The 27,796-nt window shown below is 45.9% G+C and overlaps 1 protein-coding gene across 2 annotated transcripts; it reads left to right on the top strand.

The window, feature by feature from the left end:
* Window positions 1–27,457, top strand: LOC128404909 (dynamin-1-like protein). Of its 2 annotated transcripts, XM_053370981.1 has the most exons (17): window positions 2–162; window positions 1,727–1,877; window positions 2,915–2,961; window positions 6,482–6,553; window positions 6,653–6,739; window positions 12,362–12,524; window positions 12,813–12,933; window positions 13,149–13,280; window positions 13,581–13,787; window positions 13,895–14,015; window positions 19,163–19,318; window positions 24,326–24,415; window positions 24,515–24,613; window positions 24,706–24,849; window positions 25,389–25,498; window positions 26,047–26,206; window positions 26,545–27,457. In XM_053370981.1, exons 1-17 carry the CDS (start codon window positions 61–63, stop codon window positions 26,599–26,601), a joined length of 2,019 nt encoding a protein of 672 aa, XP_053226956.1. In that variant the 5' UTR covers window positions 2–60; the 3' UTR covers window positions 26,602–27,457. The 2 variants fall into 2 exon arrangements, 1 of the variants encoding a protein (XP_053226956.1); XR_008328193.1 differs by lacking the exon at window positions 26,545–27,457 and having other exon boundaries at window positions 1–162; window positions 24,706–24,896; window positions 26,047–26,144.
* The last annotated feature ends 339 nt before the right edge of the window (window positions 27,458–27,796 follow it).

Genomic DNA, 27,796 nt, shown 5'->3' with positions numbered 1-27,796 from the left:
CGGCTCCCCGTTTCCTTTCTTCGCAGGGAGGATCCCCTTTCCCTCGGCGCCTCCGTCGCCATGGAGACTCTCATCCCCGTCATCAACAAGCTGCAAGAGATCTTCAACACGGTGGGAGCCGAAGTCATCCAGCTGCCCCAGATCGCGGTAGTTGGTTCCCAGGTGAGAAGCCGCCTGCTGCCGCCTCCGCTCCCCGCGCAGCCCAGCCGCCTCCTGACCCTGCTGCTGCTCGGCCACTAATGGTGGGGCAGGGAAAAGGGGTATGCATGAAAAGTGTGGAGAAAAATAAATAAATAAACAAACAAATTTGTTATACCCCACCCATCTGGCTGGGTTTCCCCAGTGAAATCAATAGGCTGTAGGAACAGATAAAAGAAAGCATTGCTTCATGGAATTCATAAGCCCTGTTACAAGGCTATGGTAAAGGCTCATTGTCATGATAGTCAAGCTCGACTTCCAGGCTCTGAGGCGTTCTGTCTTTGAGTACCAGGTGAACTGGACAAACCCTGGAAGGGGCAGGTGGGTATTACATGTGTGACCAGCTAGTGGACTTGCTAGAAACACAGTTGACTGTGTTGGAAATCAAGCTACTGCTTTATATGGATTTTTGGCAGGGCTGTTTTCATTCCTGATGCAGTGGCTTTCGCAGTGTAGCGTGGAAGCCTCCAGTTCTACTGACAGCAAATTAATCCCTAGGAATTTTTGTAGAGGCATCAGTGCCTGTCTGATGAAAATGGAAGGATCTGCTAATGGTACCATTCCACATTTAACTCACTTGTGGGGCTTTCTTAAAACAGGTGGATCCGCTAGGGCCAGCCCAAGGTGGAGAAATCTATTTGGCAATTTCCTCCCCTTCATCTCTCAGTAACAAAATGATAAGAATAACAAACTGATCATTTATTAATGCCTCCCAAACTGCCAACTCACTGTTTCCAATGGTAAGGCTTGCCTTGTCAATCCTGGGAGAGAGGGATGGATAGATACAGAAAAGCACAGAGTTAAAAATAGCCTATCATTTCAGCGGTGCCATGAAAGCAGTGTCCTCTCCTCTGTGGGATGTAATAGATGCAACTCGGTTGATCTCTATCTCAATTTTCTTTATATTATCTCTTGATTTTGAAATAAAAAGCCATCCCATTATAGTGGTAGCTATACTACAAGCTAATACTGGTTTTATTATCCTTGTTTAATTGCCATGGCTTCTCTTAGAATTCTGGCAACTTTTGTTTGATGAAGAATTCTTCTAAGATTCTCAAATGTTCACCCTGCCACAACTGCACTGTTTTCAGGGGTCCCAAGATAAGTGTTAATTAGGGTTGCCATCTTACCTTAAAAAGTGGTCTGTCCTGTTCCTTTCACAGAATAAGTTGTTGTTTAAACTAGTAGGCTGGTGTTTTCAAGGGATGGAAACAAACATTTTTACCTGCTAATGTCTGTAGTTCAAGCTGCCATTCGGTACAAGAGCAAGAGCTGAAGAAAATGTTGGTTGGAACTGTGTCCCCTCCACCTGTTCTATTCATATAAGATGGATACGGTACCTTGAGGTGATGTATGTGGTAGCTTTCAAGAACACCAGGAATGCTTTATGTTACGCAGTACAGTCTTCTTTCTCTGAACCAGTACACAGGCTAGAACTCCCTAGAGTGAAACTGCTTTCCTCTTAGGACAACATTGCATCTTATTACTACTTTGCATCCTCTGCTTCTAACACTGCCTGTCTCCACAGAGCAGTGGGAAGAGCTCTGTGCTGGAGAGCATTGTAGGCCGGGACTTCTTGCCTCGTGGCTCTGGCATTGTCACACGCCGGCCTCTCATCCTGCAACTGGTGCATGTCCCAACACTAGAGGAAAGAAGGCGGACAGCCAGTGGAGAAAGCGGTAAGACAAGAGCTGGGGATTTGGGTCCTCATCCCAGCAGGGGATGCCTGGGGCTTGGCTTTGGTTCTGAGAGGGAAGTGTTGGATCGTGCATGTGGCTAGTGGGTCCAGTCCTACTGAAAGTTATCCAAACTGTTATTTTCCTCCAGTCTAGAGGAGAACTAGTTCTTTTTCCTTGAAAACTATTGAAACTTAGGGATTTCACTAAAGGGTTGAGAAGGTCAGCTCCTGGCAATGCTGCATTGCTTGTCACTGCTTACACTTTATAGACTCTTTTCTGGGGATAGCTGCTGGAGATGTTGACTTTTGCTAAAGGCAGGATGCCTAAGATGTGTGGGATGGGGGTCGTCTCTGACAGAGACCCAAACAAAGGCTTAATTTGAGCCATAGCTCAACTCCATTGTGACTATTAGGAGTTGACCATGGCAAAAAAAAATAGTGGAAATTAAACCAAGCACATAACTGAGAAAGAGCAGGTTGCTATCCCCTCCCTGGGTAGCCCCAGCCATCAAGTCCACACCTGGGAGTTCGGGGGCAAGGCTTCTAAGTGGAGAGTTTTAGGCCAGAATGTCCTGAGTGAGAGAGAAGATGGATGCAAGAGGAACTGGGCATGAGTACCCTGTGTTTGAGACAACCATTTGCAAGATTGATCATTGGAATGGGAATTGGGAGAAGAACTAGGGTTGGTTTGGATTTGTTTCTTCTAGAAGGCAATGGCTGGTCTGTTTCACAAAGCAGCACAACAGCCTGCCTCTGGCTGTTGGGAAGCGTTTTTGCAATGTAGTATTCCATCTCATGAGCATAGGAGCCAACTCCTAGGGGCTGAGGTCCCTTCGCACCCCCAATAAAATATTTGAGCCCCCCCCCCCGTTAATAGCCATTGCCATTCAAATGGTCTGTGTTTTCTCTGTCTTGTGATTATGTGGGGTGGGGCTTATACGCCCCCCATATTTTATTTCAGTTGGCATCCTTCCATGAGAGGAATGGATACCAAAGAGGTTCCCTGACATTATTTTTTCTGGTTTTCTTTGTTTTCAGGAGTCCAGGCTGATGAGTGGGCCACCTTCCTGCACTGCAAGCACAAGGTACGGCATGAGTGGTGTAAAGGGCTGCAGCGGTGGTCAGAGCAGGTCCAGTCCCCTAGACAGGACAGACAGCTGCCTTGTGAGAAAAGTGCAAATGCTTCAGGCTAACAGAGGACTCTCCTCCCAGGGGCAAACTCTATTGTTTCTCCCCTCCCCCAAATCACGGGGGAACAGGGTTTGAGGCATGGGGGCAATCGCTGTGAAAAAGAGACAGGTGATTTCTAATGGCAGGTCCTCTTCTCTCATGCTCTGCAAGTGAATGACACAAGACTCTCCATTCCATGAAGTGCAGACAAGATGCAGCAATTGGGACAACTCTCAAGGAGGAAGAGCAGTTCCTCTTGCAGCATGCCACAAGGAAAATTAACTTCCACCTGGAATGAAACGTGGGGTGGGGAAGGAAAAGAGGATGTTGCAGCCCTTCAGACAGACTTGCCTTGCTCCACCACCTTGTTTCCTCCTTATTTTAAACCAGGGATGGGGAATTCCTGGCACTCCAGGTAGATCTTTATTGGAGTGCAACTCCCTTCATCCCTGACCACTGGCCATGTGGACTGGGACTGATGGGAGTTGGAGTCCAGCAACATCTGGAGGGACATGGGTTCCTCATTCATGTTTTAAATGGAGCTGTAATGTCCCTGTTGAGGGAAAGAGGCAGCTATTCCCTACTTTGCCTACCAGCCTGTCAACTTTACTCATCTGGTGTTTCCTTCTCTGTTTTTTGTCCAAAGAGTTCAGGACTTCAGTGCCTCAAAAGGGAAGGGACTGGAGGCTGTTAAGCTAGAGATTGAGCTTGCAGCTAGTCAACCTCTTTATGGATGGGAGAATTTAACACACACAGACACGATATGTATTTTTTGTCTAAGTTTGAAGCAGTAAGGAATGGCAGGATCTTTCCATTTCTGACCTAGTTTAAAATCTTGTTTGTTAGTATTGACTTCCCTTTTTGCATGCAGTTCTTGAATGACTCTTCTATATATTGCATCCCATTTTTTTAAAAAACAAAACCTTAATTTTTTTTATTTGCTATGCTTTCTCTTCCAGAGTATGTGTTTTGTAAATAATAAACCACAATAAAGAATTCTAGAAATTATCTTAAGAAGGGCTATTTTCCGAATGTTGTGATTTTCTGCTCAGTGATGTATTGAGCAAAAAGCCCATTTCTTCTTTTTCTTCTTCCTCTCCATTCTCACTTCCTTTGTTTTTTATATTTGTTTATTTGCTTTTCTGTTTTACCATATCATCAATGCGTAGTATTTTACAGCGAAACACATGATAGTAAGATGATAATTATTCTGCTCCATATATCTAAATCTTCTATTAAAATTTTTTCCCAAGTTTTCATATAGTTATTCTTATAGCTGTTAAGATGGTTTGTTGATACCCACACTTTTTTGATACTTCACTTTTTTATCTATTTTACAGCCAATAATTTCCCCTAATTTCATTTTAGCTTGGTTATCCATGTTTTTAACTAACATTTTGGTTTTAAAACTCACCTATTTTCCAAATTCAATTATCTCCTTTAATAATTCTAGTATAACTTCCCAGAGGTTGTTCCAGGGTTGAGACAATATCATCCACAAAAGCTATTGTTTTATCATTTTGTTTGCCCACTTCCATTCCCCTAATTTTATCATTACAGTGGAACCTCAATTTTTGAACGTAATCCATTCTGGAGGTCCATTTGACTGCTGAAACATTTGAAAACCGAGGATCAAAGGGCTGTTAGCAAGTTCAATGGGGAAAATGGAGAAACGCGCCTCAGAAGCCATTGGACTTCTGAGGTGCGTTCGAAACGGGAAGCGTTCACTTTCAGGTTTTCAGTGTTCAGCTTCCGAAATGTTTGGCAGCCAGTGCCTTCGAAAACCAAGGTTTTGACTTTATTGCTAATATTTTACAATAAAATTTCAAAGGTAAGGATAAAGAATAACGGAGAGAATGGACACCCTTGTCTTGGTCCTTTTTTGATGTTGCATTTCTCTGAGATGATATTGTTTATTATAATCTTTGCCCATTGTTCATTATATAATGCCTCTTAAGAAGGTGTCACCTTCCATTCTTTTTAAACACTTCTTTCATAAATGCCTAGGAGATATTGTCAAATGCTTTTCTGTGCTAAGGAAGATCAGGGAAGCCTGTTTTTCGTTATGTACCTCCAAATATTCTATTATATTTCTAATGTTCCTTACGTTATTTTTCAATTGCCTCTCTGGTAGAAATCCTGCTTGATCCTGGATCAACTCGTTCAACACTTTTGAAAGCCTATTTGCTAATATAGTCGTAAATAATTTATTGCTCGTCTCCATCTGTACCTATCTTCTCTCCTTCGTCTACGTCCTTTTGTTGATGTTCTGCTAGTTCTCCAAAGTCTTTTTTATCTTTTCTCATAAATTATTTGGATTTCTGTGATGTTAACTTCTCCTTCCTGCACGGACCCTCTTTTCGCTTGTCCTGGGGTGGGTGTTTTTTCTGTGTTGTCATCTCACTTGCCTTTTCCTTCTTTCTATTAAGTCTACCATAGCTTCATTATCCCCTGGTGTTAGTCACCAGTCATCTTTGATTTTTGTTAATTTATTCCTTTATTACAGTTCTGTTGCTATGGATACTATCCCTTGTCTTTGAGTGCAGCAGTCTAAGTTGTTGTAGATTTTTACTCCTAACTTTCTCATGAGGTGAAGTTTGGGGGCACTCCAACATGAATAAAACCACCGCTTATTAGGATATTGTTGTTCTTGTTAAAGTCCAGTTTGTAAATTATTTGCTAATTCTATTTACTGTCCTCCCTTTCCCCCCGTTTTCCTGCTTGCACGCAAGTATTTTCCAGATTCTGTAATTCTGTAATTTAAATGTCTACCTTTCCCCCTTTATAGATGAATGGAGAGGGGAGATAGGGGGTTGTCTTGTCCCTGAAAACACAGGGTATCAAATAAATATTAGGCCTTCTCTTCTCTTCTCTTTAAAAAAAATACTGTTATATTTCCTCCTTGACACAAGTCTGTCTTCTGAGTTCTGTGTGTCCTCTTAAACATAAAAAACAGAAAGGTGCATAGGAGGGGAGAAGGTTGTTACATTCTAGCAGTTATCTTTCCTTTCTCCCATACTTTTAAATATTTGTTACTCTTATTGTTGGATTTTCCACATTATTATAGGGGGATGGGGGTGTCTTCTCTTTCAGCCTTTTACTTGGAATTAATGATATTTAAGCTCCAGTTTCATTGCTGTTGTCTAGTATTATTTAGTACTCTCTGTCTCCGTTTTCTGCCCTCCCCCCTATTTTATACATTCGTAGCAGGCTCTTTCTTATTTTCCTTTGCCCTCCTCAGTCAGGTTTCTCCCACTAGTTTTAACTAGTTCCGGAATGGATTCCCTTTTTTCACTCCGAAATTTGTAGCCAAATTTCCTTTTTACCAATGTTCCAGATTCTATCTTTTGGATTTGGCCTTGTTCTTTTTGTTGGAAGCTTACCGGGTTGAGACTGGCAACAGCCAGCTCTCTTGGTCCCTGTCTTTCCCCCCAGACTTTCACTGACTTCAGCGAGATTCGGCAGGAGATTGAAATCGAGACGGAGCGGACCACTGGGACCAATAAGGTACTGGCATTTCTGAGCTCCTCCCCACTCTGGTGAAAACCCTGTTCTTTGAGCTGCCATATGATCTTTCTTTAACTGATTTTTTTTTAATGCATGCAGGGAATCAGCCCAGAGCCCCTGTACTTGAAGATCTACTCCCCACATGTACTCAACTTGACACTAGTTGACCTTCCAGGAATCACCAAGGTGAGAAGCGTTGGAGAAAGTGGGCAATTGGCTTCCAGAGAAAGCAAGGAGGTGCTGGCCACTTCTCAGCAAAGCTAACAGTGGAAATTGCAATTGGCAATGAGTATGGCATTTCTAGCCTTAGAATCAAGTGTGCAGACTTGATGAGGCGGTCGCATCTGCAGGGAGAAATTTTGATAGGGTGCTTCCCCTTTACATCAGCCACTCCTTTCCCTTGCAACCCTCTGCCCAGCCACTTGCTCCCAGTTGACTGACAAACAGCTGAGAGTGGGAGGGGAGAAGAGTGAGGGCAGGCCTGAGGCATTTTGACACCTGACACGACTTAGACAATTGCATCCTGAGAATTGTTGTACACACACGGAAGAGTCATCCCTATTTCTTATAGCAAAGAATCCTGCAGAAACTGCATTGCTGTTGTTGCATATGGTATACAGTTCAAAACAATAAACAGATCAGGAAAGGGAAAAGAGGTGATGCTGGCTTCCCCAACAACCTTCGTTTTCTGTGTTTTGCGCAGTAGTGGCAGCCTGCACAGAGGGCCTTTCCGCTCCCTGTACAAGCTGCCACTTCAGTGCAAAACACAGAAAATTAAGGTGGTTGGGGAAAGGGGAGCAGCCGGCAATTGGCACAGTGAGCTGTGAACGCTCCACATCTGGGAAAGAAATACATGCTGCACTTGAAAGTAACTCAGTTGAAATGCAGGAGGTTTATTTACAAGTGAGAGGGGATCAAGAGCAGGAGAGAAGGGGTAAGCAGAAGACCAATGCAAGGAAATAGGTGAAAATGAAGGCTACAGTTGGTGCACACACTTAACTTCATAGAATCCACTGTTGAACAGCTCTTACTGTCAGAAAGTTCTTCCTGATGTTCAGTGGCGTAGCGTGGGTTGTCAGCACCCGGGGCAAGGCAAGTAATTTGCGCCCCCTAACCCGTGGATTTTAGCACTCGAGTGCGAGCGCCCCCCCCAGATGTTGTGGCCGGTGCGGCCGGCCCCCCTGCACCCCCCCACGCTATGCCACTGGGGCTGGGGGCGAGCGAAGGAGCCAAGGACCCCCCCCAAAGGCTCAGCAGGAATTTATTAAATTTATTATTTGCGGAGCCCCCGGGCCGAGGCAGCCGAAGCCCCCTCCCCTCGGGCGCCTCCCCGCCCCCTCCTCTCCTTGGGCTGTAGGTGGAGCCCGCGCTCCGAGGCGCTCCAGATCCGGGCTTGGCGAGCGCCTCTCCTCCTCCCGGCCGGGTCCGGGGGCTTCCAGCCGAGCTCCGTCCTCGCCCCCCCCCCCCGCCCCGCGGCTGAGACTTGCGCTGAGAGCCGGAGCCAGCGGCGCCCCCTTCCGCCGGGAGACCCTCGCCCGCCCGCCGGCTTCCTCTCGGAGGGTTTTGGGGAGCGCAGGGCGCGTCGAGGCCCCTCGGAGCTCTCCTCCCTCCCAGTCGGCAGAAGCAGCCGCCACCTGTGGCTGGGCCGAGGGGATGGCGTCGGCGTCGGCATCGGGGTGCGGAGGCTGCCCGCGCCCGGCCAGGCGTCGGTGGCGGCGTCGGCGCTGCTGCAGCGGCTGCTCCTCCTGCGAGCAGTGAGTGGAGCACAGCCGCAGCGGCGGCGGGGGGCGGCGCGCTCGCTAGGGCGCAAGGCTGGCGGTGGCGACGGGGAGCCCGGCGGAGGAAGGAACTTGTCCCTTCCCTCTGGACTCGCGCCCCCCCAGATGTTGCGCCCGGTGCGGCCGGCACCCCTGGCACCCCCCACGCTACGCCACTGCTGATGTTTAGTCGGAATATTTTCTCTTGTAACTTGAATCCATTGGTTCGAGTCCTACCCTCCACAGCAGGAGAAAGCAAGCTTGCTCCATCTTACTTGTGATGACCCTTTAGATATTGGAAAATGACTATCATATCTCCTCTCAGTCTCCCTTTACCAAACATACCCAATTCCCTCAACCGTACTTCATAAGGCTTGGTTTCCAGGCCCTTGATCATCTTGGTTGCCCTCCTCGACGCTAGTTCCCGCTTGTCAATATCCTTAAACTGTGGGGTCCAGAACTGGATACAGGACTCCAGGTGTGATCTGACCAAGGCAGAATAGAGCAAGACTATGACTTCCCTTGAGCTGGACATTATACTTCTGTTAATGCAGCCCAGAATAGCATTCACTTTTCTTGCTACTGCATCACTCTGTTGACTCATGTATGGTCTACTTTGACTCCTAGATCCTTTTCACATGTACCACTGGCAAGCTAGGTGCCCCCCCCCCCGCAATCTTATATTTGTGCAGCTGGTTCTTTCTGTCTTGGTGCAGAACATGACAGTTGTGAAATTCATTGTGTTAGTTTGGGCCTAATTCTCCAACCTGTTAAGCTCATCTCAAATCCCAATTCTGTCTTCCGTGGCATTAGCTACCCCTCTCAGTTTCATGTCATCTACAAATTTGATTAGCATCCCCCTCACATGAGCTCCAAGATGGCGTCATTAGTGGTAGCATCGACTTGAGCTCCACATCAGTTGATGTGGTTTTTATTATTTTTATCAGTCTTTTATTAGCTTTTATCAGCCGCAGTATTTTATCTCTGTCATTTGGCAGCTATTATATTCACAAAGCTTGAGTTAAGGGCTTGAGTTAAAAGTCTTAGAGAAAGTCTTGGAAAGTCTCGGAGAAGCCTTAATTAGCTCCAGCTCAACTGAACCTACCAACTACTTATCAGCAGGAGTGGAGATTAAACACCCTATCGTGGGAGGACACCGACCCCTCAATTCTTTTATCTCAAGTCATTTAAACAACGAGCCCAGGACAGAATGCTGTGGCAGCACCGCAGTTGTCCATGTTTTCCAGGAACTGACTATTCATGAGCACTCTTTGGGTTTGGTCAGTCAACCAGCTACAAATCTACCTAATGGTTATCTCATGCAGTCTACATTTCACCAGCTTCTGTGGAAGAATATAACGGGGGTCTTTGTCAAAAGCCTTACTGAAATCAAGACACACTAAGTTAGGGCTGCAATACGTCTGGATTTTCCTGGACATTACTGGGATTTCAAAGGTGGAATTGACGTCTGGGGAGAATTTCCGAAATGTCATGCTTTGTCCTGGATCTTAGACAAGTCTATCAAAAATCATGTTTTTGGGGCTCAACAACTTTGGGGGTTTGTCTAAAAAAAGCTCTTTTGGTGTGTCCTGGTTTTTACTTTTTGAAATATGGCAACCCTACACTAAGTCCACAGCATTCCTTGATCCACCAAGCTTGTAATGCTTATGAAAATGTGAAATGAGATTTGTCTGGCATGTTGGACCATCTTTCTTGTTGCAATTGTTTGCATTTGGACCTTCAATATTTCACATTTAAGAAACTCTCTTTTTTAAAAAAAAATAATATTTATTAAAGTTTAAAAATACAACAAAACAGAAAAAAGAAGTAACAACAACAAAAATCAAGAAAAAGAAAAACAATCAAACAACAGAGAAGAAAAAACAAGAAAATAGAACAAACCTTATTAACTTAACTTCATTAGCTTGTTTCTTTGACCTCCTCTCGCCTCCCTTTTTTGTATTCTGCTTCAATTAATTATTTCAACAAATTCTTTCCATCTTTCCCAAATTGTTAACCAATAAGTTATCTTAACCTAGTATACTTTTACTTTCCCTCATTTCCTACAATATTTAACTTAAGTCCTTTATAGTATTTATACAAAAGTCACATAGTTTCTTTCCAGACTCCTAAACTTCCTCAATTTTGCTATATTTTTGTAAATAAGCCTTAAATTTCTTCCAATCTTCTTCCACCAACTCTTCTTCCTGGTCCCGGATTCTGCCCGTCATTTCGGCCATTTCCCCCGTCACACATTTAAGAAACTCTCATCCACCTTGGACTCCCTTCTCTTTGAGTATATTTGACCATGGGTTCTCATCCAGTGGCTCCTTAAGCTTTTTAAATTGGCTTTCTTAAAGTCAAGAGTACATGCCCAACTACATTCAGCTTTATGTTGCCTCTGTATCATCATATGTGTATGTACCGTATTTTTCCCTCTATTACACGCAGATTTTTTCTCCTAAAAAGTAAGGGGAAATGTCTGTGCGTGTTATTGAGCGAATGTGTGGTCCCTGGAGCTGACAAGCGCGAGTGAAGGCAAAAATCAGGCAAATATCAAATCGTCCAGAGAAGGGAAGCCTTGAAAAGAGGAAGCTGCTGCTTTCCTGCATTCTGCCTCAGGGTCTTACTGCCCACCCGCTTCTGTTTCCTTACTGTGTTTGCTCAAACGGAACAAAGAGCAGAGAAAACCCCTCCCCTCCAGGCAAGCAGAGGGGAAAGCAGAGCATCCGTCCTTCTAATTCCTCTCCGTGCGTCTGGGACTCGAAGGCAACATGCAGGTTGGGGGGGGAGAGAGAGAGAGAGAGAGAGAGCTGGCTGGCTTGTGGGGGGGGGGACTTTTGCCTTCCTTTCCTCCCTCCGGTAAAACCCCTCTCCTGCATTCTTAGCCAGCTGCTTCTCTGCACACCCCTCTCGGTGCTCCTTGTCGCTTCTATGTTTTTCCTTCCCTCCCTACTTAAAACGTGGTTCCAATCACGGATCCACATGGATCCTCAGGATCTTTGCATTGAGTCACCCCAAATTCACCATCAGATCACATAGCAATGATCTGATGCAAAAACAGGGCTGCAATGGTGCAAAAACATGGTTACAAAGCACGGATCCACATGGATCCTCAGGATCTTTGCATTGGGTCACCCCAAATTCACCATCAGATCACATAGCATGTCCATGGCTACAGCCTGCACCAAAAAAATCACGCACCCACTGTTGCCTGGGGTTGCAATGGTGCAAAAACGTGGTTACAAAGCATGGATCCACATGGATCCTCAGTATCTTTGCATTGGGTCACCCCAACTTCACCATCAGATCACATAGCATGTCCATGGCTACAGCCTGCACCAAAAAAATCACGCACCCACTGTTGCCTGGGGCTGCAATGGTGCAAAAACGTGGTTACAAAGCATGGATCCACATGGATCCTCAGGATCTTTGCATTGGGTCACCCCAACTTCACCATCAGATCACATAGCATGTCCATGGCTACAGCCTGCACCAAAAAAATCACGCACCCACTGTTGCCTGGGGTTGCAATGGTGCAAAAACGTGGTTACAAAGCATGGATCCACATGGATCCTCAGGATCTTTGCATTGGGCTACCCCAAACTCACCGTCAAATCACATGTCTGTGGCCGCAGCATGAAGCACAAAAATGATACATCCACTGTTTCATTCAGAATTTTTTTCCCTTGTTTTCCTCCTCTAAAAACTATGTGCGTGTTATGGTCAGGTGCGTGTTATCGAGCGAAAAATACGGTAATTGTGAATGTAATGGGCTAGCTTCATGGGGCCATGGGTAGGTGAGCCCAGGCCTTCTTTCTCTGATTTCTTTCTTCCTATGAGGCTTGGCTTCCTTTCTTCCAGTAAGAAATCTTTGATCTGGCTTTTCCTCTCTCAGGGTGGAAACACAGTTGGAGGCAACTGTGTAAACTTCACTCCAGTGCTTGTTGCATTATGATACCAAGCTGGAAAGAGAACCTGGAGTGTGACCTTTTGTGGGTGTCTTCCTTAGTCTTGTAGCAATTTCTAGTCTTTCCTTTGTATACTGCAGGTGCCCGTTGGGGATCAGCCCGACGATATTGAGGTTCAAGTACGGGACATGATCCTGTCCTACATCTCCAACCCAAACTGCTTGATCCTGGCTGTGACAGCTGCCAATACAGACATGGCCACGTCAGAGGCACTAAAGCTGGCACGTGATGTTGACCCTGACGGTATGGCATGTGTTGTCGTGTGCCTCAGTTTAATAGGAGCATGTGTTGGTGGTCAGGAGGTCAGTGCTTGGTCCCCATGAAGAGCAACAGGATGATGGAGCTAAGTTGCTGCACATGTTGGAATGGGGTGAGAGAACTGGGGCAGACCAATAGTGATGGAAACTGAGAGGATGCATGTGATGGAATGTGAGAGAAAGGAGGGGGATGGAGCAAGGAATGTGCAGACTAGGGTGGGGCAGAGGGAATAAAGGAAGGAGCAAGCTTTCATCCTGTGCTGATCCTGTGCAGGGCGAAGGACACTGGCTGTGATCACCAAGCTGGACCTGATGGATGCTGGGACAGATGCCATGGATGTGCTAATGGGTCGGGTTATTCCTGTCAAGCTGGGCATCATTGGGGTGGTCAACAGGTCAGTAGTGCTGGATAACAGTGAATATGGGATCTGGCTCAGATTTGGAGTCTCTGATGGCAGAACCCCACTTCCAGTAGGGCAGGACGTTCTTGAAGGATGTATTATCTATTGTCTTGGGTGGCATGGTTGGGGGAATAGACGCTAGCTGCAAGACATCACTCCAACTTGTGTAGGTTAGTTGGTTGCTATGATCTCCCTGCTTCCTCTACTAGGAGTCAACATGATATCAACAGCAACAAGAGCATCAGTGAGTCCCTCCAAGATGAGCAGGGCTTCTTGCAGAAGAAGTACCCATCGCTTGCCAACCGAAATGGCACACGTCACCTGGCTAAGACTCTCAATAGGTGAGGGGGTGCCAAGGCACAGCGGTTATTGGTGAATAAAGGAGCTGGATGTTGGGAGGGACTGAGTGAGCAGGAAGGGGCTGGCCAGGATCTGGTGCAGGTATCTGGCTTATCTGTTTTGCGTACAGAAGGCTCCATGCTCTGAACACTGGAACCTTTTGTTGATGCATCTGGTGCTTCAGAAAGTCAGTTTCTACAACCTTGAGGACTAGAAACCTTGAAAGTCTAGGCGAGACTGGTCATCCGTGTCAGCAACTACTGAGAATGCTGCTTTATTTCCTTCTCCTCCCTGCCTCCAAGGCTGCTGATGCACCATATTCGCGACTGCCTGCCTGAATTAAAGACCCGGGTGAATGTGCTGACAGCTCAGTACCAGTCTGTGCTACAGAGCTATGGGCAGCCCATTGAGGACAAGAACGCCACCTTGCTTCAGATCATCACCAAATTTGCCACCGAGTACTGCAACACAATTGAGGGCACGGCACGCAACATTGAGACATCTGAGTTGTGAGTGACCTCTCTTGGCAGGGCTGGGACTGGGGAGGAGCCTCACAATGTGGATCAATAAGGGGGATTGTGCACTCTGAAGCTGACCTACTCTCCCTCCCTGTCAGGTGCGGAGGGGCCCGGATGTGCTACATTTTCCATGAGACGTTTGGTCGCACCCTGGAGTCCATTGATCCTCTGGCTGGACTTACAATGCTGGATATCTTGACAGCCATCCGAAATGCCACCGTAAGCCACCATTGTGGAGCTGGGATGCCTCTGAGGCCATTCACCCATTGGCCTCTGCTTTCAGCTTGTTCTCCCTCTCCCATCATCCTATGCCATCTAGAACTCCCAAAATAAATTGGGAGGCACGTTGCCTAAGAGAGCTTGCATTGCATAGTGGCCCAACGACAAACTGGGGGTCGGGAGAGGGCAGTCATTCTCATACTCTGCTTGTGGGGCTCCCAGCACAGGAATCTGGTTGGTCACAGAACAGGGTGCTGGAAAAGATGGGCCTTTACTGGGATACACCTGGGCTCTTCTTATGTTCTTGAGTTCGATTCAAATCTCACCTCTGCCGTTAACTTGGCAGGTGGCCTGAGGCAAGCCACTCTCTCAGCCTCGCTACACACACGCCCTCTGGCAGTCTCTAAGAAAGGGATGATGATATCGGCCCAGACTGCAGCCTTCTGAGGAGGAGTGAGGCACAGGAACACTTCACCTAAAGCGCTATGTGCATGCTACATGTCTGTGATTTGGGATGACTCCCCATTCGTGTGTAGAGGGGAAGGCAAAGAGACCCCCAGGCTCTCTTGCTAGTTCGATTTTGGGTGGGGGCAGTCTTGAGCCAGCCCAAATGTGTTGTCTAAGTATGCTGAGTGGGTGGAGGCTGCATCATCCTGTGGTAGATGTTCCTGATATTCCAGAGGTAAATGATGAGGTGCGTGTCTCAATTTGGCACTTCTGATACAGAGCTGGAATCCCAGAATAAAGCAACAGTTATGGGTTGTTTTTTTTAATTCAACCCTTTTAGTCTAGCAATCTTGTTGCAATATGTCCATGCCATTCTTACTTCTACAGCATCTACTCTCTTCTTTGTGCTTCAGCTAAGGGATCCAGACTTGTAGAAAATCCCTCTTTTTCTTGTAGTCATTCATTTGCAGAGCAACCCCTCTTCCGTACTTGATAGTGCCATGACAACCTGTCTTCCCAGAAGTTGCTGTAGTAACCGCCTGTCCAAATTGCAGAGTAACTCCTTGCTGTAATGATACGTATCCTCTCCAGACAATGCTGTAATGATACTTTGACCTATTGGTGCAAGAACCTATGCTCTTTCTAAAGGTAAAGGTAAAGGGACCCCTGACAGTTAAGTCCAGTCGCAAACGACTCTGGGGTTGCGATGCTCATCTTGCTTTACAGGCCGAGGGAGCCGGCGTTTGTCTGCTCCGCAGTTTTTCTGGGTCATGTGGCCAGCATGACTAAGCCACTTCTGGTGCAATGGAACACCGACACCAGAGCAGTGCACGGAAACACCAGTTACCTTCCCGCTGGAGCGGTACCTATTAATCTACTTGCACTTTTGGGCATGCTTTTGAACTGCTAGGTTGGCAGGAACTGAGACAGAGCAATGGGAGCTCACCCCGTCGCAGGGATTCAAACCACCAACCTTCTGATCGGCAAGCCCAAGGCTCAGTGGTTTAGACCACAGTGCCACCCGCGTCCCTATGCTCTTTCTCCTACCCCCCAAATCTATAGTAATGTAATAACTGGAGCATTTCCTCTTTCTTTCGGCATACCTATAAAACCCCAGTCTTTTGCCCATGTCAAGGTGGCCTTCTGCTCCTCCTGTTAACTAGGGTCATAAGTGTTGATGGTTTTGCAGCCAAAATAGAGCCACTGAGAAACAAAGGGGGGGGTTATCCACTTTCCTGAGGTTTGCATATATAAAGAGACACAGACATAAATATAAACTTTTTTTAAAAAGTGGGTGGTGAGGGCAGATGCCTGGAACCCTGAACAAGAGCACTTATATGGATACATGGCAACATTTTCTTACACTCCCCACTTATAGAATCATATAATTGTTGAGATGGAAGGTACTATGAGGGTCATCTCCTGCAATGCAGGAATCTTTTGCCCAAAGTGGAGCTTGAACCCACAACCCTGAGATTCCGAGTCTCATGTTCTACTGACTTGTATGATTCTAATAAACAAGGCTTTGTAAACCTGAATGTATACTTCTGGCTCCTACTGGAAGCCACACCTCTTCTAATCGAAGCCTGGTTTTTATGTTTGAGTGATCCATCACCCTTCCACTATTTATTTATTTCACAGGCCAAGCCCCTTTGGCTTCTGCCCATGGGCAATTCTAGGACTAGTGCCGTGTCCTGCAAATGGCTGCACTGATTGAGAGTTCATTTCTGGGCCCAGTTCAAGTGCTCATGTTAGTTCTTATAATGTTGAACAACTTAGGCCCCCAGTACTTGAAAGACCGCCTCCTTCCTTACAGACCCTCTTCAGTGTCAAGATTGCTGGAGCATCCGTTTGACCCTGTTTCTCCTTCCGAAGGCAGAATGGGGGTGGTGCTGGGCATGATCCCGCTGCCAAAGAACAAGCCTCCGCTACCAACATGATTTTTGGAAAGATTCCTCCCTAATCTGGCTAATTGGACAAACTATGAAGCACTCTCTGTGCAAGATATGCAAATAAGCTGAGACTAAATCAGCCACCTAAAAAATTGGAACATTTAAAGGTATTTGAATGGCATTTTGATGTTTTTGCAGAAGTTGTGAACAGAAAAGGAGGAGAGATGACTTCATGTTTTGTTACGATTTTTGCATCTGGCTCTCTCTGCCCTCTCCTGAATAATGAGAAAAAGAGGCATGTGATGTTTGATAAAAGACTGCTTTGCGGAGGAAAACAGGAGAATTGGATAAAGTATTGGAAAAGGTATTGTCATGAGGAAGCCACTGGACAGCTCACATGGTTAACTGCGAGCCAGTGTGGTGTAGTGGTTAAGAGCGGTAGTCTCGTAATCTGGGGAACCGGGTTCGCGTCTCCGCTCCTCCACCTGCAGCTGCTGGGTGACCTTGGGCCAGTCACACTTCTCTGAAGTCTCTCAGCCCCACTCACCTCACAGAGTGTTTGTTGTGGGGGAGGAAGGGAAAGGAGAATGTTAGCCGCTTTGAGACTCCTTAAAGGGAGTGAAAGGCGGGATATCAAATCCAAACTCTTCTTCTTCTTCTGCTGGGTGAAACCAGACACACAGGAAAGCTTCTTTCAGTCCTTTTGTTAGAATTTACAGAAGTATATGGAGATCATGGAATGTGCTCCCTCAAAGCTGAGCTCAGAGTGCCGGCTCCTCCCCCAGCAGCTACTATCTGCCCCGACTGGAAGCTTCTTGGGAAGGGAGTCTCCACCACTCCTCCCTGACAGGTGCCTCTGTGCCTGCCCCTCTTCTACCAAGGAGTGGCTGGGTGATATTGATGACCATCTTTTGACGGTGTTCAGTGTTGCGGGAGGAAGAAATGCAACTACTGTGATTTACAACTCTTTAGACTAAGAAAATTCACAGCTGGCCTTGCTATGAAGGAAGGTATGGAGGCAACGAAGAGACTGAATCAAATGGGACGCAGCTTGACATAGTGGCACATATCATAATAGGTACATCTGTACAGAAAAAGATATGTTTATATGGCATCGCAATATAGTGGTACCTCAGTTTAAGAACAGTCTTATTTACGAACAATTTGGTTTACAAATTCCGCAAAACCAGAAGTAGTGTTCCGGTTTGTGAACTTTACCTTGGTCTACAAATGGAAACCAGATGGTGGAAGGGCACCAGTGGCGGGAGGCCTCATTAGGGAAAGCACACCTCGATTTAAGAAGGGTTTCGGTTTAAGAACAGACTTCTGGAACAGATTAAGTTTGTAAACCAAGGTACCACTGTATTGGAAATCAATGGCCAGGCTGCTTCCAGAACGTTTTTCTCCTCAAGAGCTACTTCATGCTGCAGTTTGACTCTGTTATCTGTGCAAAGAAAACGTTTGACCTTGAGTAGTGTGAGCAGAGCCAGAGGAGCTGCAATTAATCAGCTAAGCAGGGAAAGAACTGATTTGAACAAGGATGAGAGAAGATCCAAGCTGAAAAACCACACCGAAATCTGGAAATAAGAACTTACTGAAATACCACTCATGCCATTATTGAATATATATACTAAGGTTTATTTGATCTATTTGCCTTTTGCAGGGTTGTAAAGGGGCAGCTGATGGAAAATATTATCGGCAGCTACGGAGTGATATCAACTAGAGATTGAGAACGCAGCAATGGGGGTCTATCTTAGACATATCTTGTAAGGAGAGCGGGAAACTGGCTTTGGACATAGTATTAAATTGAATCAATTTGGTAACGGTTTGTAATAATTTGGAAAACCAATAAAAACAATTGCCCCCCCCAAAAAAAAAGATTGGTGGAGCAGTTGGTAGTTAACAGCTTGTGTGTTTGTGGCCTGGGAGAGGGCCTTCTCTGTGGCAGCCCCTAAGTTGTGGAACTCCCTACCCCACAGAGGAGCATCTGGCATCTTCATTCTACAGCTGCTGGCAAATGCTGGAGATGGAGCTCTTTGCCCTGGCATTTGACACCTGAGCTGTATATTTTCAGGACCCACCCTTTTGTGATTGCATTCTTTTTTTGTAACTGTTAAGCTTTTAAACTGTTTTCAGTGTTGTATTTTAAATTGTTATAACACACCCTGGGACATTAGGGCGAAGGGAGAGATGGTGGTGGTGATGATGATGATGATGATGATGATGATAAAGTAAAACCAGCTTTATTAGTCCCAACCAAAAATCTTGAAGCAATGTGTAACCTTTTAAGTTGACCAGAGCTCTCTTCAGGCTGGATGTTAAGTACTTTAAGAAGAGGGAGGAAGAGAGACCAATGTTGCTGTGGATGCTGGAAGTCCCGTCTGCTATTTGTAATGTCTAAAAATGAAATGAAGGGGAGTTTTTGCAGAACTGAGCTGCGATTCTTCTGCAAATTTTTTTTGGGCTGACCCCGTTTGAATGCAGTGAGAGTCGTTTCTGAGTAAAAGTTCTTGGGTTCTTGGTGCAAAAAATGGTTTCTGGTTGCAGCAAGGCATGCTGGGACAAAGAAGCCAGTGATTACAATTCCTTTGGAAAATATAAATGCCAGTAGAACTAGCAGAGCCCTTCTAAGGCAGAAATACCCTTCAGCTGAATATGACTTTTTGGGAGATGCTGCCTGTGGCAACCCATAACTGGGCATTGGTGGGCTCAAATCATGGCCCCTTCTGGCCTCTCATGCCTTAGCTGGTCAGCTTCCTGTCCAACCTGGGTAGCAGCTTATACTGATGGGGTTTCTCCACCCTGCAGGGACCCCGTCCAGCCCTCTTTGTCCCAGAAGTCTCCTTTGAGCTACTTGTGAAGCGTCAGATCAAGCGCCTGGAGGAGCCAAGCCTTCGCTGTGTGGAGCTGGTGCATGAGGAGCTGCAGCGCATCATCCAGCACTGCTCCACCTACAACACACAGGTATGGCTTTCCTGGCACGAGGGCCATTCCCAATAGCATGGGTGGTTAGAAGGGTTTCAGAACTCCATTTGTTTTGCCTTTTGAACCATCAGAGGTTTATTGCAGGCATTTGTGATTCTACAGATTAAAACAGGGCCTGTGCATGCATTACATGAAAGTAAACACCATTAACTCCATGGGGCGTCTGTGTAAAACATTTGCTTCACAAAGGCTCTCCTGCCAACTGTAAGTGACCTTTGCATTTCCAAAGAGCTCGATGATCTCACAAAGAACTATGCTCATTTCCAAATACTTTTGGCCTTCTAAAGCAGCACTGAGAAATTTCTAGCCAGCAGGTCCTAATTTTCCAGAGGCTGTCTTCCCCTAAACCACAGCCACCTGCCCCACACCTCATGTGTGGACATCATGTGTGAGGCAGGTAATTACAACTGCAAAGGAACAACTGAGAACTCTAAAGTGCACTCCCCATTGCTGCTTGGCACGCAGTCATGACTGGCGCTTGCAGAAAGCCCCACTGGGATCAACTTCGAAGTTGGGTCACCTGGTGTCCTGATGATATCAGGTGATAGACAGGTAGCAGCCCCACCACCTGTCAAGATGTCCTACTGTGTAATAGTGGAGGAGCTCATGAGCTGCCCTGTTGGCTAAATCTTGCTCTACAGCTTTAAATTGCTGCAGTTCAAACAGAAGAGACAGAGCCTTCCCCTACATTGCTCTTGCTAGAATTGGAAATATTTTGCTCAATCCCATTCTGTAACTGGAATGGTTTGTATGTATTGCAAAGAAAGAGAAAATTGCAGCCTGCATCTCCTTTCTCCACACCCTTCCTTACTCTGGAAGCCCTGCTGAGCTTCAGTTCAGAAAGAGCATTGGCTGAGCCCACTCCCAGATGCCCCTTTTGAGCAACTTGCCCCAATTCCCTTCCTCTACCTCCACACCTTAGGATTCCTGCTTTGTCTTTTATTACCCTGCTGACTGAGCTGAAGAGGAGGGAAGAGGTGCTTGCCAGAGCCAGGCCAGTTGCTATGGCAATCATTGCTTTTTTGTAGGTTGCTGCCTGGGTGGTAGTGCCCAATGCCTAAGCAGCCTTCAGGAGTTGCCTTCCCGGAGAGGCCTTCGTAGCCTGCTCTTTGTAGGCTTTTAGAAAGGCCCTGGTGACCTTATTTCAACTGGTCAATTGTAGACAAATACAATGGTACCTCTACTTACGTTCACCTCCGGTTACGTATCCTTAGGGATACGTACGTGGCAAACCCAGAAGTATTTTTCCGGGTTTTGCCATGCATGCATGTGCAGAAGCATTCTACTGCATCACATGCATGCGCAGAAGTGGTCCCTCTGGTTGTAGAAACCTCGGGATCCGACCGGAGCTCCGGAACAGATCCCATCTGCAACCAGAGGTACCACTGTACAATGAAGTGCATTAAGAAGGCGCCACTAATAACATCTTAAGAAGAGGCAGGGGGGAAAGCCTCTCATACATTGAAATCTCTATGGGTACATGACTATCTCAAAATCACTTTGAGTCTTACCTCACAAGGAGAATAATACCCCCCCCAAAAAAATATTATTATTATTATTATTATTATTATTATTATTATTATTATTATTATTATTATTATTTATTAATACCCTGCGCATCTGGCTGGGTTTTCCCAGCCACGCTGGACAACTTCCAGCAAAATACTAAAAATACATGAAAACATCAGTCATTAAAAACTTCCCTAAACAGGGTTGCCTTCAGATGTCTTCTAAACATCAGATACAGTAGTTGTTTATTTCTTTGACATCCGATGGGAGGGCGTTCCACAGGGCGGGCGCCACAACCAAGAAGGCCCTCTGCCTGGTTCCCTGTAACTTCGCTTCTTGCAGTGAGGGAACCGCCAGAAGACCCTCGAAGCTGGGCCTCAGTGTCTGGGCAGAACCATGGGGGTGGAGACGCTCCTTGAGGTATTCTGGGCCGCGGCTGTAAAAGTAAACACCTCCACCATCCCTAATATATTATCACTTTGTGTGTGGATTGTAATCATGAGCAACTTTGGAGTGACAACTTTGGTTCAAAGGTACAGTATAAGTAAATCTTCTAATGATTTGTTGAGAAGTTTACCCAGAGTAATGCAGCAAGTCCTGCTTTGAACACACATTTTCAGACATGTGACTGGTAAGTGGCTCTCACTTGGTTACATTCCAGGTCTTAACAATATTTTGTGGGGTTTAGAGACCTTTAGCATTTTCATTCTTTGTAAATGCTCAAACTGGGTGCATATCAATCAACTTGGGAGGAATGGATCATGTCCTTCTGGGTTTCACGATACAGAGGAAAGGAAAGCTAGGTGTAGTCGGACATGCACTCTGGACTTTAAGAAAACCAATTTCAAAAAACTGAAGGAACAATTGAGTGAGATTCCTTGGCCAGAAATACACAAAGAGAAGGGAGTCCAAGTTGCATGTGAGTTTCTAAATGGAGAGATGAGCTGAGAGTTAAGAAGGCCATGCATAGGAAATGGAAGAAAGGGGAATCACAAAGGAGAAGTATACATGAGTAATCAACAGTTGCAGGGTGAAAGTCAGGCTGGCTAAAGCTCTGATGAACTCAGGCTTGCAAGAGAGGTTAAAAAATAATAAAGGTTTCTTTAGCTATGTCCGAAGCAGAGGAAGAACAAGCAAGTGGAAGGTCCTCTACATGGAGTAACGAAGATGGAGTAATGCTATTAGGTGACAAAGCGAAGGCAGAACTAACTATTCGACACCTACTTTGCCTCTGTCTTCACCCAGAAGGAAAGTGATGCCTAACCTGGTGTTAAGAGAATAAATAATGTAAGGGGAGGGCTATGGTCCAAGATAGGAAAAGAGGTAGTAAGTGAACACCTAGCTCTTTTAAATGAATTTGAATCTCCAGGGCCTGATGAGCTGCATCCAAGGGTTCTAAAGGAGCTTGCGGATATAATCTCAGAGATTTTTGGAGAACAGGTGAGGTCCCTGCAGACTGGAGGTGGGTACATGTTGTCCCCATCTTCAAAAGGGAAGAAAAGAAGACCCAGGTAACTACCAACTGGCGAGCTTGACATCAATACCAGGACAGGTCCTAGAATAGATAATTCAACATTTGGTCTGTGAGCACTTAGAAAAAGATGCTGTGATTACTAAGACCCAGCATGGATTTTTCAAAAAATAAGTCATTTCACAGTCAGACAAACCTCTTTTTTTTCTTTTCTTTTCTTTTTTGATGGAGTAAGCTTGGTCGATCAGAGGAATGTTATGGACATAGTGTATATTGATTTCAGTATGACTTTTTACAAACTTCCCCCATGATATTCTTGCAAGCAAGCTGGTAGAATGTGAAGTGAATGAGGTAACTGGTGGATTTGTAGCTGGTTGGCAGACCGAACCCAAAGAGTACTCATTAATGGTTCCTCTTCATCCTGGGGGGAAAAGACGAGTGGGGTGCCACAGGGTTCTGTCCTGGGCCCATCGTTGTTCAATATCTTTTTTAATGACTTGAGCGAAGGAATTGAGGGGACGCTTATCAAATCTGCAGATGACACCAAACTGGGAGAGGTAGCTAATTCTGTAGAAAACAGAGTAAGAATTTAAGATGACCTTAACAGATTGGAGAACTCAGCCCAAGCTAACAATGAATTTCAACAGGGACAAATGTAAGGTTCTTCACTTACACAGGAAGAACCAGCTACACAAATATAAGATGGGGTACACTTGGCTTGCCAGAAGTACATGTGAAAGGATCTATGGGTCTTGGTGGACCACAAACTAACATGAGTCAACAGTGTGATGCAGCAGTAAAAAAAGCTAATACTATTCTAGAACGCATCATAGAATGATAGAACTGTGGATCTGGAAGGGACCCTTAGGGTCATCTAGTACAACACTCTGCAATGTGGGAATATGCAGTTGTCCCATTTGGGGCTCAAACCTGCAACCTTGACATTATCAGCACCATGCTCTAACCAATTCCAGGCAGTATAGTGTCAATATCAAGGGAAGTAATAGTACTACTCTATTCTGCCTTGGTCAGACCACACCTGGAATTCTGTGTCCAATTCTGGGCACCACAATTTAAGGAGGATGTTGACAATCTTCTTGGATGGCAACCAAGATGATAAAGGGTCTGGAAACCAAGCCTTATGAGGAACAGTTGAAGGAGCTGGGTATGTTTAGCCTGGAAAAGAGGAGACTGAGAGGAAATATGATAGCCATCTTCAAATACCTTAAGGGCTGTCACATGGAAGAGGGAACAAGCTGGTTTTTTCCTGCTCTGGAAGGTAGGACTAGAACCACTGGCTTCAAGTTACTAGAAAGGAGATTCCGGCTAAACATACGGAAGAACTTTGTGACAGCAATAGCTGTTTGACAGTGGAACAGCCTCATTTGGGAGGTTGTGGACTCTCCTTCCTTGGTGGATGGCCGTCTGTCATGGATGCTTTAGCTGTGATTTCTGCATTGCAGGGGGTTGGACTAGATGACCCTTGGGTCCCTTCCGGCTCTATGATTCTGGATTATGCTGGAAATACTGAAATAAGTGAGAAGGTGGCCTCATAGCATTGTCTTTCTTCCCATATTCTTGATGGTTTTGCCATAAAATCATTCTTTCAGCATACAATGATGCAAATAAGTAATGCAGTTTTTTGAAACTTTTCCTACAAGTTGTTGTTGGTTCATGTTGCTTCGCATAAGCTGATGGTGCAAAATAAACAAAAGTCAGGTTCCTGCCTTCCATAAGCTTATAGTCTGAATTCCAATGGCTGGGGAGCGAACAAAGTTTGACTACTTATGGAAAATGCTTTTTATAAAGATTTTTCCTTATTATATCCTGTGCTGTGCTTGTTTTTTTTAAAATGTATCTTTTGTGTGTATTAGCAGTACAATGGTATTTCAGTTGGTGTCTTTGTAAGCTTCATTGGCAAACAAATTGTAGAGCCAAAAGGTAGGTCTTTAAAAAATAAATAATGTCCAAATGCTTCTCTCAATTCCTCCTCATCCCTTTCTCAGGAGCTGTTGCGTTTCCCTAAGTTGCACGAGGCGATTGTGGAGGTGGTGACGGGAGTCCTTCGCAGGAGGCTGCCCATCACAAATGAGATGGTAATGATGGTTGTTTCTTCAGAGAATGGAGGAGTGGAAGCTGCTTCCTGTTCCACATTTGGGGCCAAATGTTCCAACAGCCAATGCCTTTTCTCCTAGGTGCACAATCTGGTTGCAATTGAACTGGCCTACATTAACACCAAGCACCCAGACTTCATTGACACAGCTCTCGTTTCTGCCTCAGTGAGCAGTTCTAAGGTATGACCCAACCACTACCACCCTTTCTACTGCCTTGATGCCTGCCCTAAGAATAACCCCACAGCCCACTCTCACATTTATTCCCTTCTCAGACTGAATCTGTTCCAGATGGTGCCCGGCGATGGAAAAGTGAAAAAGCGGAAGAACCTAGTGCAGATGACAGACCCAAGGGGTCCTCACAGACCTCAGTCTATTCCAGCCCTAGTCGGTCCCATGCAGTCAACCTGCTAGACACGGTCAGCTGTGCGGGAACCTGGAAGTACAGGGTTGGTGAGGTGGAGAGGTGGGTTGGTGACCTAGAGGCAAGAACATTAATTGAAAAGAGGACATTACTGGCTTGAGGACATCCTCTTTGGGTTCTGGGGAGGGTCCAGTGGGGCCTTGTTGAGGTCATCTGGCCTAACAGCTGATGTGTGGGGTAGCACAGCAGCTGCTTACCCGCATGTCAGCTAAGCAAGCCCCGCTGCCCCCCCCCAAGCTCTTGCGAACTGGAGGGACTGTGGGGCTTGTTGAGCAGCTCAGCTGCCCCCACTGCTCCTCCAGGGTGTTCCCAATATACACAGTTTTGGTTACATGCAGGGAGGCCTGTAATGTAACCCTCACATAATTTGGGAGTTGCCTATACAGATTACCTGTTCTCTGCCCACCCCACGCAATATGCTGTATCTTGTCTCACTGATCTTGGCCAAGTGCGTAGAAACTGTTCCACCAGCTCTGCTATCACGACCACCTCTGGCAATTTCCTCTCACAGTAGTCTTCCCTGACTTTCCCTAGCCCATGCCTGCTACACGCAAACTGAGCCAACGTGAACAGCGAGACTGCGAGGTCATCCGCCGTCTTATCAAGTCCTATTTCCTCATTGTGCGCAAAAGCATACAAGACAGGTAACTTCAAGTTGGCAAGGGATTTAGCATGGGCACATATGGGCCAGATGTGTCCAGTTGTGAGAGCATCTGTGTTTGGGATTCTTTTGTACAAAGTGAATGTTTCCTACTTGGGGGAGGGGGAGGATTCCTTAGGAATTGAGAAAGGAGCATGCAAAGTACTGGGTGATAGCACAAGGTGTGTGTGTCCTTCATATGTGCACTGTAGATTTGGATTTCTTCATGACCTTTGTGTATGTGGGTAAATTAAAGATTCCCATCCTCTTCGTTACTCAGAATTACTAAAATATTCCGACTTCTACAGAAGTGACTATTGCAACCAGTTCACAGCTCAATACTTTTTGAAAAAGAAATGATGTAATTGGGTAAGTACCAGCTGTTGGTCCAGGGTGTCACCTAAAGAGGTGATGGATCTACCTAGCCCTGTAGGGCCAGCAGGGGAGGTAAGGTTGGGGCAAGAAGGGAATTGTGGCCTAGCAAGGTAAGCCTCAGATGTCTGCAAGATCTCACAAGCTTTATAAGAAAATATATCTTATTTCCCCCTGTAGTGTCCCCAAAACAGTGATGCACTTCCTGGTGAACTACGTCAAAGACCACCTTCAGAGTGAACTCGTGGGCCAGTTGTACAAGCCACAGCTCCTCGACACGTTGCTGACAGAGTCCAAGGACATGGCTCAGCAGCGCAATGAGGCTGCCAATATGCTCAAGGTGAGGGGAGGAGGGCAAGGCTCCTTGGACAGACTTTAGGAGCTACTGACAGGAGGTGGGGAAAGTTCTCTCTGGCTCAACAGCAGTTTCTTACTTTTAGGTTTCCCAAATACTGAAAGAACTGCACTGCTTCTCTGACTTTTGAAAACTTCTAAAAGCCTATATCCAGGAGAACTGACTCTTCACAAATGAAACCCTGCGGCAAGTCCCCTTGCCTTCAGAGTCAGACTAGTGTCCATGCTCTGGCACCACTACCTTGAAAGCCCAGCCCGTTTGGGTTGAAAGATGGCATTGGAACATCTATTAATCACTCAGCAAGGTCTTTTCTTCTCTTATAGGCATTGCAAAAAGCCAGCCAAACTATCTCAGAAATCCGTGAGACTCAGCTCTGGTGAGGGGAACCCACTGCTTCTGATGGCTCCAACCCACTGAGTACCATTCACCCAGAGCCACGCCAGCCTTCATTTCTGAGCCTTCTGGTGCTGTTTCCCAGTTGGAGCGGAGAGGTCTTGAGCCCTCTTTGGTTCTGGCCCAGAGCAAGAGCCTGTCTAGTTAAGCATTTGGCTGGTAACACTTATGGAGCCAGCATCTCTGTGCTGAACTGAAGCCTGGTCCTCATCCACTGCCTCCTTGGTCATTCATGCTTTTCCAGCCTTGCTAGTCCAGTCGGTATTAAATTACTGTTTTTGTCCACATTTTGAATTCCTTCTCTCCACAGCTGTATCCTTGAGTCATTGCTGGTTTGGCCAGTCTACATTCTTGGCAGCTTTTGTCCTAAGTGCAGGAGAGCTTTCTTCCATCCCCAAATGTTGGTGCATTTGCTAAAAATATGAAGTGAAGCAATTTGTTTATGTGTGTCTGCCTGAGCACTAAGCAGGCAGTGGTGTGTATGTGGATCTGCTGCTGAATGTCTTTAATCTTCATTACTGCCCTGAAAGTGGTTGATGCTGGCTAGGCAGAGAAATGGGCACAGGTAGCTTTGAAGACGCTCACAACTATAGAGGTGGGACATCAACTGTTGCAGAGCAGATGATGATAAGAGAGTTGCTGCAGAGGGAGATCTAGCCTTACCTTTTCCCAGGAGTTGTGTGCAATAGTGCCACATATTTGGGGGCACTATCCCAGTCCTACTTGGTAGGAAAGGGGAGGCACAACTTCTACACAACCCCAAGTTTGCATGCACCTCTGAGCCACGTAGGACCCAGGCTTCGCCTGCTAGTTTCCTGGAATAAACTTGTGTACTGTTACAAATGTGCTGATGGTTTTTATTTGTATGTATGGTGTGCAAAGAGGCTGAGAAGAAAGAGCTTGATTAAAAATGAGTTCTAAATTAAGATAAAAGACTGAAAGTCTCAACACTCACATAGCTTATTTCTAGTCACAAGGAATAGAAAGGTTAAACAAAAGGTGATTTGCCCTCTAGCAGTAGTCAGTACTCTATGGCTACCTGTCATACTGAATTTATGGTAAATGTACAGCTTTGGAGAAAGCCTGCTGTTTCTGTGGTGCTCCTGCTGCCCTGGCAGGCTCTTGTGAATTATGCACATCTCCTCTGCACTCTGAAACGGTATACGCCAGGTGGGAAAACAC

The sequence above is a fragment of the Podarcis raffonei genome, chromosome 17 (genome assembly GCF_027172205.1).
Source record: "Podarcis raffonei isolate rPodRaf1 chromosome 17, rPodRaf1.pri, whole genome shotgun sequence".
Taxonomy (NCBI): Eukaryota; Metazoa; Chordata; class Lepidosauria; order Squamata; family Lacertidae; genus Podarcis; species Podarcis raffonei.
Note: the sequence above shows the minus strand (reverse complement) of the source record. Positions and strands in the feature narration are given on the sequence as shown.

What these genes read in the sequence shown, in the direction of transcription:
- LOC128404909 (XM_053370981.1), top strand. Translation starts at nt 61, where the DNA reads ATGGAGACTCTCATCCCCGTCATCAACAAGCTGCAAGAGATCTTCAAC. An exon ending in CCTCAGTGAGCAGTTCTAAG is followed by an intron (nt 24,614 to 24,705) that starts GTATGACCCAAC and finishes TTCCCTTCTCAG; the next exon opens with ACTGAATCTGTTCCAGATGG. An exon ending in CAGTCAACCTGCTAGACACG is followed by an intron (nt 24,850 to 25,388) that starts GTCAGCTGTGCG and finishes GACTTTCCCTAG; the next exon opens with CCCATGCCTGCTACACGCAA.